This window comes from Amblyomma americanum, chromosome 1 (genome assembly GCF_052857255.1).
Source record: "Amblyomma americanum isolate KBUSLIRL-KWMA chromosome 1, ASM5285725v1, whole genome shotgun sequence".
Lineage (NCBI taxonomy): Eukaryota > Metazoa > Arthropoda > Arachnida > Ixodida > Ixodidae > Amblyomma > Amblyomma americanum.
The window spans coordinates 275,766,415-275,780,170 of NC_135497.1; the positions used below are offsets into that span (position 1 = coordinate 275,766,415).

At 43.6% G+C, this 13,756-nt stretch overlaps 1 protein-coding gene across 2 annotated transcripts; it reads left to right on the top strand.

Annotated features, from left to right (window-relative positions):
* Window positions 1–427: 427 nt before the first annotated feature.
* Window positions 428–12,839, top strand: LOC144115119 (putative RNA-binding protein 18). 2 transcript variants are annotated; one of them, XM_077649285.1, is made up of 5 exons: window positions 428–541; window positions 875–966; window positions 1,822–2,035; window positions 3,114–3,184; window positions 7,919–12,839. In XM_077649285.1, exons 1-5 carry the CDS (start codon window positions 539–541, stop codon window positions 8,100–8,102), a joined length of 564 nt encoding a protein of 187 aa, XP_077505411.1. In that variant the 5' UTR covers window positions 428–538; the 3' UTR covers window positions 8,103–12,839. The 2 variants fall into 2 exon arrangements, with proteins under 2 accessions (XP_077505411.1, XP_077505410.1); XM_077649284.1 differs by lacking the exon at window positions 428–541 and adding an exon at window positions 677–739.
* The last annotated feature ends 917 nt before the right edge of the window (window positions 12,840–13,756 follow it).

Here is a 13,756-nt window from a genome sequence, read left to right on the forward strand (position 1 = left end):
GATTTTGCTAGCCCCGGCATCTGCCATCACGTGCGGCGGCACCTGAGCTGGGGCAGCGGAAAGAAGGATAGCAGGCAGGTGGGAGAAATGAAATAAAAGAGGTGAGGGGACAGAAGAAAGACATGGGGGGAGGTAAATAGTACACTACATAAAATAGATATACACTGCATAAAAACGTTAAAAGTGAACACTACGCCCACTGAGCGCCTGTAGCGGAACGGTCCGCAAACGCTCCTCTAAAAGCGTCGTTCGCGCTTTGAATTTAGAATGCGCAACAGTCTTGCGTGTTACGTATGCAATAATCGCAAACGCTATACTAAACTGTCTAATGTCACACTTCGTTGAAAGCATTAAGTTGGATTTGCAATCCTATTTGACGAGTTCATAAAGTAGTGTATTGGCAACACTGGAACACTAGTTCGCGCCAGTTCCGTTTCCGTCTGTACGACGCTGTTATTTTAGTTCCCACGAGTAGTCGCACTCGATTGCTCGTGATGTTGCGTTACGCATTTATTAGGGCTTAAAACATTTAATTGACATGGTAAGTTTGAAAGCATATCATCATTGCTCCTACCCTTATCGCTGGTCAGCCTGAGCTCGCTGCAGCTTTTCTTGTATTTCGGTTTGCACTTCGTTTCTGTATCAATGGTGTCTTGCGTTTCCGTTTGACATATGATACCAGATTGCTCGTGATGTTGCGTTACGCATTTATTAGGGCTTAAAACATTTAATTGACATGGTAAGTTTGAAAGCATATCATCATTGCTCCTACCCTTATCGCTGGTCAGCCTGAGCTCGCTGCAGCTTTTCTTGTATTTCGGTTTGCACTTCGTTTCTGTATCAATGGTATGTCTTGCGTTTCCGTTTGACATAGGATACCAGGATACCTTTGCCTGTAGAACCACTGCCTCACGAAACAGAAGACAAACGTATATGGATTGGAAACCTTGACAGCCGCCTGACTGAGTGAGTTCGAGTTAATTTTACGTCATTGCTATGTATTTTAGCTTTTGCTTGCCACAATCTTGGCTGCTGCTCGCGAATCCAGTTTACTAACCATCATTGTGGCAGCCGTAGCGTAAGCAGCTAATATTCTTGGTTTTAGGTAAGTGAATGACTGTGGCAACCTTTCACTTTCGTTTGTGTAGCCTAGCTAGCTGCTGCTTCTGTCATGTAGAAGTTTCGCAGTGGATTATAGTTTTGCGCTTAGTTTGCGTCGTGTAGATTGACAGTGCGTACCTATGCTTTTCCTGTGTAAAATGTCCAGATTTGATGTTTGTTACTGCAAAAAGTGATGAGACGCCGTGCATTATTGCGTAATGTGCTCTGGCGTCGTATGTGCTGAGGATCCCAGCGCGTCTCCTAATATCGTCACGTCAGTACCTCTTGCGCCCCCCGAACTGGGAAAGCAAGAGCATTAAGCGTGCTATTCACTCAAGTAGGCTATAACACGCATGCTGTGTACAGTGCAGAAACCAACGATCTCATTAAATGAGCTTAAGTTTTCATCGACCTTGTGAAAGTAAGGGGCAGTGAAAATTTGAAGAAACGCAGTACTTGGTGTGCATTTATAGCCATTTTATGAGGCATTTCTAAGTAGCACAATTATGTGCAACTCTGCTGCTTAAAAATTCATTAACACTTGTTTGATGCTGAGAATTTGACTTTTCATAAATAACTACAATGTGAGTGTGTTAATTGAATTACTGAAGTGTTGTAAATTCATTGTGGAGTCATTGTAAGCATGGCATTATTGTGCACTGCAGCTGAATAAAAATTCAAAGCTGATACTTCAACCCCTGCCCCTTTTTTCTCTTTCAGGTTTCAGCTTATAAAAGTACTAAAGAAGTATGGCAGTGTTAAAAAATTTGACTTCCTCTTCCACAAGGCTGGTCCCTTGAAGGGCCACCCGAGGGGCTACTGCTTTGTCACCTACGAGACCAAAGGTCAAGCTGAGCATGCTCTAAGCTGCTTGCATGGAAAACTAGTGTTCTCAAAGACACTTGTTGCAAAGTGGGCCAACAATGTCCCGAATGTAAGTGTGCATACACTTAGGAAAAAAGCATATTTTATGATGCCACAAGTCCGAACTGCTGAGTTCTTCTTAAATGGGTCCCAGAGGGAATAACTTTGTTGCAGTTACCAGAGAGTTATAGGAAACCTTCTTGCATGTGGCATGCTTGACATCAATTTTCTGTCAGTGGTATTAACCAAGGGCTCCTTACTCACCACTGTGACCACTGTTGGTGGTCCATGCAGCATTTTGTGTCCCAGAATTTCATCCTGATTGAGCCTAAACTTGGGGTGTAGGCTCAGCCTAAAACTTCTCTAACTTGTGCTGCCTTATCAGCTTAGTTGCTTAAAGGGCTGCTCCGGGGTATGTTCAAGGTTACCATATTCTAATGAAACTTACACTGTAGATTTTTTTCTTATTTGTCATTACTTCCACCAAGTTTCGCAGCCATACGACATTTTATTCCAGCACAAATTTATTTTAAAAGTTGTTTGGTCTCGGTTCAGGTGATTTCTATGGTGAGTGACACTGCAGTATTGATTCACAGACATTCCCCGCACATTCCATTCCCTGCTTCACTAACAATCTTTTTAGGGTTGTATTAGGTCATCTCAGGCATTTTATTTAAGGAGTCATCATTTTCAGTAGCTACTTTGGCCATTCAGCATGCACACGAGTGTTCCTTGTTTTTTGTAACGTTATTGATGTCATCGCTGTGTCACGTGAAGCATTGTCCCTGGCCACGAACTGAGTTCCTGTTTCATTTTGCTGCTGTCACTCTATTAAAATGGTTCCACATGGTATTTTGAAAAATGGTTTGTTGTGATGGAGAGAGGCGACTCTAGGGAACTTGCATGACTATCAACACAATGTTTGAAAAACCCCAGGAGTTACCCTTTAAAGGCTATAGAAAGGTCATTTATACCTTTACGATAGTCTCATAGAACAGTGTGACATTTTTTAGGAGGCATTCAGAAAGTGAGTCAAAAATAAATTGGATAGTTTTTTGGTTAAGGCAGGAAATTGTTTTTAGCCCATTATGCATGTGAAATGATAATGCATTGTTAGCCTCTTTATTCAGTGAGTTTTCACTCTCCAGGATGACTTGTCGGTGCGCAGGCAAGGATCGGGTTTTGGCATCATAAAGAAGGAGCAAAAGCCAGTTCTCAGGTTGGCATTTTGGCATGTTGATATTTTATTTTTTCTGTTGCTCAGTGAGACTGTTATATCCTAGCTTCTTGTCACACCTGCTAAAGCCTTTCAGATTGAAGTTGAAATAATTGGTACTGCTGCTGAAATAGGCACCAAAAATGAAACTGTTTAACCCCTTCGTGTCTATTGTCACACTTATTTGTGTGTTGTACTGTACAGCATTTCCTGCACTGCATATCTCCCTTTGACATCCTGTAAGTTTCAGTAATGTGTATCACAGTAGTAATAATAAACCTTTTGCTGTGCTTACGCTTCCTGGTGGAAACAAATGCTTTCTGCCTTACGGCCATTTTGGATTAATGTACTCCTTTCAAGATTTTTTGCGATATATTTATGTTGCCTTTTCTTCCATTCTTCCCATCACTGTTCTTGCTGTGTGGCAGGTCGAAATTGAAATCATGATTCTGTTGTTATCACTTTGAGCAGAACTCTATGTCATGAGTTCAGGAACTTTTGTTTATTATGTTGTGGTATCTCTATAACATTGTGTTGTTAGTAGTAGTCAGGCCAAATAGTCTGTAGCGTTATTGTGCACACTGCAGTTGACAGCTGCAAACATTGGGACTGTCTTCTAAGCAACAGATCTATGGTATAACTGGGCCTAACAAGTCAAAGCAGTGCCCCCAATGTATGTAATACTTGCCCAACTGCCACTTGCCAACATGGCCCCTGCATGTAGGAATTGCTAGGAGTACCCGATGTGCGTAGTTTGTTTGCTTGTCACATATTTTTTTTTGTGCATTACTAGGAAATGTAGCCGCATCACTGTTATGCCAAAAAACCTAGTTCTATTTCTTCATTATGGCTCTTGCTGCTCTGTGTTGAGTATGGACACGTGGTGCACGAACAAGCGCATGAAGGCCTGTTTGCACATTGCGGAAGTTTTCACTGTGCCCATCTGTGACCTCTGCACCATGTGCGAATGTGATTTTGTTAAAAAAATGGCAGGGTTGTCTTTCTTCTTAAACTCTGAGCAGCACCGTGGACTGCAAAAGATGGTACAATGCTGTTTCAAGAAAAGGTGTGCACCGCTGCAATGTGTACTAGATGTGCACTCTCTCCTCTTCTGAAGAACGTTGCGAGGCTGTGAAATTTGGTTCGTGTTGCACCTTTGAGGAAACCCTGAAAACAGTTACTTTCATCATAAAAGGATCGGCACTTTTGGTGCTGGAAGATTAACCCTTTGAGGGTTTTTGCCATATATATATGGTGGCGATTTTCCATCCCGCAAGCTCTTTGCCGTACGGAAACGGTTTCAACCTTCTTTTTGAAATTTCGCTCCATAATGACGGTGCATGCTCACTGGGAGGTGCTGCAACCTCCTAGGACTTACAAGAAACCTTTGAAATTTGTGCTGCCTTCTTGCGGAAATTAGCAGGACTGATATCTAGCTTCAGCCTGTCGCGCAGTCTGCTGCAACGCCGCTTCGTGGTTTCGGTTTCACCGGGTGATCGCAAAGGAGGCGCGCGCGAAACTTGATTTTTATCTTTATTGGACCTCCCTTGCAGCGGCCCACTGGGGAAGTTGATTTCCATCTTTATCGGTGCTGCTCTTAGCTTGTTTATCACTGATGCTCATGCGATATTCTCGCTCGCCTTGTTTACCAAGTTTCCTTCGTGTTCAGATGCACGGCAAAGCGGTGATATGGCCGAATGCACTGCCCGTTCTCTTGACACCGACAGTGATGACTCTTCAGCGTTTTATATGTGCAGACTGCGGTAAAGCACTGTGCTTAGACCCATTTTTCAAGGAATACCACACTCTGAAATACTATTGCACTTTTTGCAGTTCTGAGTGATGCTGACACTAAAATACTGTTTCTGATCTTTTTTTTTTTTTTTACAATTTCTTCCCGACTTTACACATTTTGTAGATTAAAAATTCGCAATGAAGTAATTTCACCATCAGGGAAATTTTTCTTGAAAAAATTTTCCCCTCAAAGGGTTAAGCATTGAGTGCTATAGACAACATTATTCACTTTTAATTTTTCACCATAGCTTGCTCTTAGGAGAAAATGCATTTGTAGATTTCTTGCAAGCCATTACATTCCTTGAATAGACAATGTTTCTCTGTTGGTAAACTCTTGGTAAACTGCTGCTCTCGCAGAGACATTTCTAACCCTTTGTGTGGTGCATGATACTGTTTGTCGCTTGTGCGCTATAAAACTAAGCGCGTCATTTTTGTATTCACGGCAGGAAATTTAAGTTCATAAAGAATCGTTTGAGTCTGTGCTGGTGGCTTAGCATTCTGCCTAACAACGTTGTTCCCCATGTATTACGCTCTATTTCCTTTCATTTTTGGAAGCCTTGCTGGGCAGCTTCCTCAAGAGTTTTTCTAATATTGTAGTGTGATGGGAGACTGTCCATCCATTAAATTTATTTTTCTGCACCTAAGGTTCTGATACTATGTGAGCTGCCCCCTCCCCTCATAGAAATTAAATAACTGTGCCTTTTCCCGAGGACACTATTCCTGGCATCACTTCCAGGCTTAGAGCTGCTGCGGTGGCTCAGTGGTTATTGCGCTTGGCTGCTGACCCGAAAGACACGGGTTCGATCCCGGCCACGGTGGTCGCATTTCGCTGGAAGTGAAATTCTAGAGGCCTATGTACTGTGCAATGTCAGTGCAAGAACCCCAGGTGGTCAAAATTTCTGGAGCCCTTCACTAGGGTGTCCCTTATAGCCTGAGTCACTTTGGGACGTTAAATTCCCATAAACCAACTTCCGAGCTTAGAGCTTTGTAATGCACCAGCCTATGCTGCCTCTAAAAGGTGGTGTCAGGCAAACGCAAGGGTAGTGATCGGATTTGCATTTGTAACACAGGAGGCTATCATTCTAAGCTGTTTTCCTGGAAATGCTGGAGGCTCCCTAAGTGCTGGTCTGGCACTTCAGTTCTTGCTTCATTTGCCAGTGGGTAAAGATTTTCGAAAGCCACTGGGCTGAAGTACTTTATTATATTGCATTAGTACTATTGAACTACATGCTACATCAGTTTGTTGCGTATGTTGGGTGTGCTCATGCATAGCTCTCAACCTTGCCACTGGTAGAGATTTACTGCTTGAATTTTGCAAACTTGCACATTTTCTTTCTTTTGCTGTGTGACAGAGAATGCATCAGATACCCAGTTGCTTGAAGCATAGTACTATTGCATACTGATTGGTATCAGTAAAGTTTACGATCTTCTTCGCCACCTCACTTCTTCAAGGCGCTCATTTATTGGCGTTGGATGTGAAGCACACTGCCAGACGGTGGACGGACGATGACACATGGATCAACAAAGGAACTGGACTATTATAAAATCACAAAACAGGACAGAAACACACACTGAAGAAACAGGAGCGTCGCACTCGGCTACCAAAGCTGACATAATGAGTAACGCTTGAGCTCAATGCTCGCTCTTCACGGCTTTCCGAAAGCCGTGGCCTGTCTACTTCTTTCGACGAAGCCTAAGAACCACATAACAGCATGCAGCACACTCTTATATAAACAACTCCGAAACTTCTAGAAGCGGACGGCGGTACTGAGAAACGGATGGGGCGCCGCAGCACGCATTAAGTTCGTATCTCCCCCCCTGTTTTCTCGAAAGGGCTCGAATCCTCTCGAAAGTCTGTCCGCGCCCACCCTGCTTCGCCAAGGTCGCGGGGTTACGGGAACATTAAAGAAACTGCTCAGCATTAGGTATAGTGGCCTTACAGTATCCTTCAAAATTAATTCCATGGTGATTCCAAAAAGTTGCTGCAGAGCTTTTGTTGTGTTCAAGCTGTTATTGAATAGCTCACATATGTCAGTTTAGAAAGGCCTTCTACGATGAAGCAAGCATACAGTGATTGTGGCATAAGACTCTGAGCTCTCCTTTTCGCCAACATGTTACCAGAACCCTTGTAAATGAAGGCAGTGCATTCAGCAGTCTCCTGTATAAAAGTACTAATCAGTGGGTGATCTGTTGTTACACCCTGCATTCTTAGGCAAAGAATCTGCAACCACATGCAGCACAGTGTGCTAGTCATGGCTCCACAAGGTGGTGCAGTACAAGAAAGTGCCATTGGGATCCTTTGAGTTTACCTCCAGTTATCACCAATAATCTTGTTTGGTAAATTGAATAATTTGCTTCATTGGAGTCATAGGTGTATTTGTCTTCGCAGTTTTGGTGAAAGCCCTGAATACCGATCTCCATATCCTCTTAAATGAAGTTTCCATCCTCTTTGTTCCTTTGCCTAATTACACTTTGTTACTTCTAAGATATCTTGGCAGTTGAATTTCGATGGAGACAAAATTCTAGAGGCTCGTGTATTGTGCGATGTCAGTGCGCGTTAAACAACTCCAGGTGGTCAAAATTTCCGGAGCCGTTCACTACGGCGTCCTTCATACCCAGAGTTGCTTTGGGACATTAAACTCCTATAAACTAAACTAAAATATCTGTAGCTTCGTATCTGCATACTGGCAATGTTCATGCTTCATGTATGCTTTGGCAGGGCTTTGGCTTTTGCATTCTGCTGCCTTTTAAGGCATTTATGACAAGACACATGGTATGTGCAATTACGCACTGATATGTTCATGCCTGTTAATGGATATCCCACTGTGGTGCAAATTTTTACTCTTGGTAAAACTCCCTCCTACAGGTTTGTTTTTTGTTGCTGCCTTGTGACATTAAATCCTGCATTGCTGAATTTACATGTGGGATCACATTCCGATGCAGTGTGAACAGCCAGATTCATGCCATTGAGGCCAAGCTGCGTGCCATGGAGAGAGACAAAGAAAGGGACCTGGGCCATTGCTTGCTCGCCACTCCTGCTGCTCCATCACGAGTTGTTGCAGTGAAGCCAACGGTGGCTCAGCATCAGGCTAAACCCTACAGGCAAACCCAGAGGATGTCTAGATGACATTATCTCACTATGCCACTCACATAGCATCACAGAACTGTACCAAGTCTCTCCCAGTTCTTACTTCACTTGGCACTTTTTCATTCCATTGCCAAAATTTATTTGTACACTAAGCCTTTGTATCCTTTTACAGTGTGGCCTGTCATAAACTCGCCCTGAACATGTGCTCATCTGCCCTAGTGCTCACTTTGCCTCTTGCTCTGAAATTATGACATGTTGAAGATGATACTGTAGAAGCTTGGGCAAGTTGGTGTGACATGGTTTTTCAGCAGTGCAGGGGACAAAGGACGTGACAAGTGCACAGACACGGCGCTGAACTTACAACTGGTTTATTGAGGTGATTATCACTGCTTAAATACAGTGGCAACCAATCTCAAATGACAAGACAGATATACGAAACAGATTGACGAAAATGATAATTCCTGAGCACAGGTCTACAGTGGCACAAGACCAGCTGCGCACGTGGCACAAAACGTGTGCAGCTGGTCTTGTGCCACTGTAGACTTGTGCTCAGGAATTGTCATTTTCGTCAATCTGTTTTGTGTATCTGTCTTTTCATTTGAGATTGGTTGCCACTGTGTTTAAGTAGTGAAAACCACCTCAATAAACCAGTTGTAAGTTCAGCGCCGTGTCTGTGCACTTGTCACGTCCTTTGTCCCCTGCGCTGCTGAAAAACCATGTTGAAGATGCATTGAAAGCAAGTGACTGAATATGAAAAGAAAGCTTTTGCATATGTCATCAGTGCAGATAACTCAAGCTGCAACCTGCCAAGTCTTATACCGGTTTCTCAATTCCTGAAAGCAGCTGTCTCTCACACACTCTTCTGTGATGAATCTGAAAAATGCAGGTATTTATTGCAACTGTCTACTAGGCAGGCTCATCTGGTGTGATGTTACTGAGAACAGAGTATGGCACGACAAGAACAAGGGCACAACAGACATACAGAAACATAAGGCTAGCACCAAATTGCAACTGGTTTATTCTTCGTACAAACACACTTGTACATGTGCACAGGCATGGCCATAATAATGTGGAGCATGTTTCGGCGATCAGACTGTTCTCGCATCTCATATACCAAAAATTAGGTGGTGCTTAATACATGTTCTTGCAAATACCACTGGTCCTGTCACAAATAAGTGGAAGAAACCTTTCTGCCTTCACTATGTAACACTCAAAAAGAGTTCGAGCACCAAAACATGCTCCATTTTATTGTGGACATCCCAGCCATATCAGAAGCATGAAACAGCAAAGTGCAAAACAGTCTGCCTTGTCACCTAGGGTAGGTGCCAGCATGAAATGCTTTGTGGGACCGGCATAGAACATTTTAGGGTAGCTCACAGATACTGCTAGCCACACTATCTGTATCAGTCTCGACCAGTTTAAGGCGACGTTTTCTGTTTTCTTCAGCCTCTTCCTGAGCCACTTGCTGCTGCCATCTGTTTGCATGCAGCCACATTATCCTGCTGTTGCCAATCGGTCAAGCGCCTGTCTGCTTCAGCATCAAAATCATAGCATTCAAAGTTTTGAATATGCTTGCTGGATGTGAAATTATTGAGTGTCATCAACCAGCTGTAGCACTGCTGCCACAGAGCACTCGGACACGCAAAACGATCGTGGAACATGTAGAATATGGAACGGGAGGAAGGATGGCCCACGATGGTGATAATGACTTATCTCCTCCCCATTGTGCTATTGCAGTAGGTCCCGTTACCCTTTCATTCATGCAGTCGCGTCCAGTGGCATTAAAACAAGCACCTGTCTTTAACGTGGCCAATCATCTCGCTAGTGCTGTTCATATTTAGACGTACTGGTTAAATCCACTGTCGTACCAAGTTGTGATGGACAAGTGGGCTAAAATGTCTCAGCCATGCTACTAGCTCCACACCAGTTTGGGATCAAATCAAGCTCGGAACAAAACTTGTTAAGGCATTGTCTCTTAGCTTGTTCCTAGGTCTCGCACCGGCAGCAGCAGCATCTGCAGCAGACATTGTAAGTTAAACAATAAAGACGTGCCAGCCGCGCTTTGTTGTCACTGATCGCCTGTACACGAGTCTCCTGCTTGAGCGGTCCACACCCATTGGTGGTTTCTGCCCAATCTGCCTTAGCTGCTCCATGTGCTTGTGGTCTCCATCATCAAAAAATCGACTATTCATATAGAATGTTGTCAATGCCTTAGCTCTTCTTAGATCACTCCTCAGATGTAGCGCTGTCACCATCGGCGCTGTCTGCAGCAAAGACCCTGTTATTGCGCCAAGGTAGTACGCACCAATAACCGCGTGGCATGTTTACATTTTGACGGGAGCTGCAGCAGTGGTGGCTCGCTCGGCGAACTTGGCAGTGTGCCAGGATGCTGCTGTGGTCCGCTGCAGCTCTGAATGTATAAGAAGCCCGGCGAGATTGCAGAAGGGGCATAGTGCACAAGACAACCGATGCATGTTGTAGTACACGCACTCGAGCATTGGAGGGAGCCTAGTAGTTCAGGCCAGAACACAATAAATATTCTTTGCTTTCACACCACAGCTAACGTTAAAACATTCATGTTACACACTTGTAATAGTCCTGTGAGATTTTTTTTTTCTTTCATATATAAAAGCTCTTCAGACAGAAATTCACATTGGTTCTGGTTCAAGTTCCAGCATCAACTTCACCTTGGTTTCAGGGCGATGTTCAACTGAGATTGCTAAGAATGGGAGCTAGAACCATTACGTGCTCAAGATAGGATGCGAGATGTCATGAAAAAGGAGCACTTTTTAAATTTTAAGCACTTGTGATAACGTGTTTCACTAGCTTTCGAATATTATTAGACATGTTGAGAATTGTCTCGCGCATAATGTTTTTTAAATTCTTTCTTTCACACCGTGCAGCAGACCAGTGGGCTTGGCCCAACGTGATCATACCAAGCTTTTGCGAATTTTCCTCTTTTTTTTGCTGAAAATTCTGTTGTTTCAAAACAAGATGTTCGAATATTGATTTTGTGATTGCTCATTTGAGCTCATACCTTTGCAAGATGTTGGATGTCTCCCTGTAGGTTTTGCTTACTGCCAGACACAAAATACCAGTGACGTACTGAACCAAGCGGTTTAGTATAGGCGCCAAAAAAAATTTTTGAAAGCGTGAAGACAATTCAGACATCTGGGATGTTGCCAATGTATGCATTAATGATCGTAATGCAGGAAGGATCTGATCGCTCAAGGGATTAGTGGTCACCCCTGGACCTCTCTGCACCATTTCCTTAATGCCTACCGTAAAATTCCGAGCAAGTGCCCCACCCCGCAAGTCGAAATTACTGGCAAAGTAGGAGGGGTCGCTATCCCGTAATGGCACCGAAATTCAAGATGGCGGCGACATTTTCCCGCCAGAAAAAAAAAACGTAGTGCACATGGATTTAAAACGTCCTGCCGTTCTTTCCCGCTCGAAGTAATAGAAGAACGCATCATCCACGCATTCATTAAACACCGGCACGCCATTACTCAACTTTCTTCGAAGTTCTGCTGTAGCCACTTCTCGAAATTCTTGTCCCATTCCTGTATCCGTTTCCGGTCAAACTTGAAATCTCGAGACGTTTGGCAAACGTTCCTTTTGTTTTTCCAATGCCATTGTATGACCTCAAGTTTCTTCGCCACTGTGTATGAATGCATTGCCGACTTGACAATGCCAAAACAAGACAAATGGCGCGTGACGAATGGGCATGTGAATGGCTTGAAAAGCAGGATTGGATTGGATTCTTGGAGTGGGTGGGGCAGGCCAGTGTTGCCTGGGAACATTCTAGCTCACTGTATCCTGGGCGCGGTGCCAGATAAGGGCGCTGAGAGGTGTGTGTGTGTAGGGGGGGGGGGGGGGGGGGGGGGCCTTTCCCGGAATAGTGCGGAAGTGTGAAATTAACAGTGAAGTTAGGGGGGGGGGGCCCCTGCATGGGTGGGGGTGCTTGTTCGGAATTTTACAATATATACGCATGATGGAATCTAATATGACTAAAACTTGTAGATTGAGCGAAACTAGCACATAAAATGCATGAAGAACAGAGTTAGAGACTATGTTTCAGCAGAAAATAAGAAGGAATAATCTTGGAATATTCTGCTGTGGTATTCACCTTCCAAAAACTTCAGACATTTCTTATCTTTTTTTTTTTCAAATTGTGCTTTTTTATGTGTTTGCTTGTACGATTGTCTCGAGAAGTATGTGCCCTTTTTCACTCAATATTTTTTTTTTGGCTGCTGGACTGATGCAGGATTGTAACTGTAGTGAATAGTTTATATAATTTTGTTTTTGTTTATTGCAAAATAAATTGTTTAAACTTGAGGATTTGACTCAATAAACACATTAAAAACTAAAGTATGTATTTGCTACTACATGCTCGTAATTCTACTTGGAAATGTTTAAGGCCAGTGTAAGTTCCTGTACTCCAAATTTTTCAGATTTGCCACCGCAGTGCCTCAGTGGTTACGGTGCTTGGCTGCTGGCCCAAAAGACTCGGGTTCGATCCTGGCCGCGGCGGTCTCTTTGCAAAAGAGGCGAAATGCTATAGGTCCGTGTACTGTGCAATGTCAGTGCACATTAAAGAACCTCGGGTGGTGGAAATTATCTGGAGCCCTCCACTACACCGTCCCTTATAGCCCGAGCCTCTTTGGGACGTTAAACCCAATTAAAATAAAATCAGATTTTTTTCAAGACGCTGTTTTTAGGAGGAGAGATGTGATTGTAAAACATTTTTCAAATAAATTTTTGAACACTCGCAAATTTTGCACATTTTTGTTGCTGTTCCCAGGCAGCATTTGCACGAACTTTCATTAGCATTGCATTGATTACACAATTGCTGCAGCATACTTTATTGCTACCACCTCCAAAGTCCCTCCCCATATTCAGAACCTGCTCAAGCTGTGAACTATCCAGGGAGCTATCAGTGCTGTAAAATCATTCAGGCATCTCAAGCACTGGTTTCAATGCACTGGTGCAAAGGTGAATAAATTTCATACCAAGCAGTGAAAACATGCTGAGGCTCTTGGCCATCCATGTTATGAAAAAATTAAATTTGTTTCAGGAAATTCAACAAGGTGCCCACTGTAGTGGCTTAGTAGTTATGGTGTTCAACTACCAAGCTTGAGGAGAGTAGTCCTAGCTGCGGCAGCCACATTTCAATGGAGGGGAAATACAAAAACACGTGGCTGTATGATGTAAGTGCATCTTTTAAAAAATCCTAGGTCATACTAATACAGAGTGCTCCAATACAACATCTCTCATAGCCCGTGTGCAGCTTTGGGACGTTAAACCCATTGGACCATAGCATACCAAACTCCACTAGACATTGTGCTTTCCCTCTTGTCCTGTATAAAATCAGCCGTGCAACTAAAGAAACGAACAAAACAGTGAATAAATCGAGCCGTCTAAATGTTAACAGTTGGAAAATGACCAAGCGAAACTTGGTGGTGGTGGCAAAACTTTGTTGGATGCACTGGGGCGGGTTTTAGAAGAGAGTGGAGGTTTTCACCGCTCTCTTGCCTGGGTGGTAGTCCTCATTCCGGGACACCATTGGCGGTAGCCGCTGCCCGCGCTCTTTGGACCAGAGCCCTCTGGGACTCCAGGTCTAAGCAGCTGGACAAGGTCGCCTCCCAGCCCTCTCTCGTTGGCTGATTTATTCTCTTTATTTGCGGATTTTT

What these genes read in the sequence shown, in the direction of transcription:
- LOC144115119 (XM_077649285.1), top strand. An exon ending in CTTGACAGCCGCCTGACTGA is followed by an intron (nt 967 to 1,821) that starts GTGAGTTCGAGT and finishes TTTCTCTTTCAG; the next exon opens with GTTTCAGCTTATAAAAGTAC. An exon ending in GAGCAAAAGCCAGTTCTCAG is followed by an intron (nt 3,185 to 7,918) that starts GTTGGCATTTTG and finishes ATTCCGATGCAG; the next exon opens with TGTGAACAGCCAGATTCATG.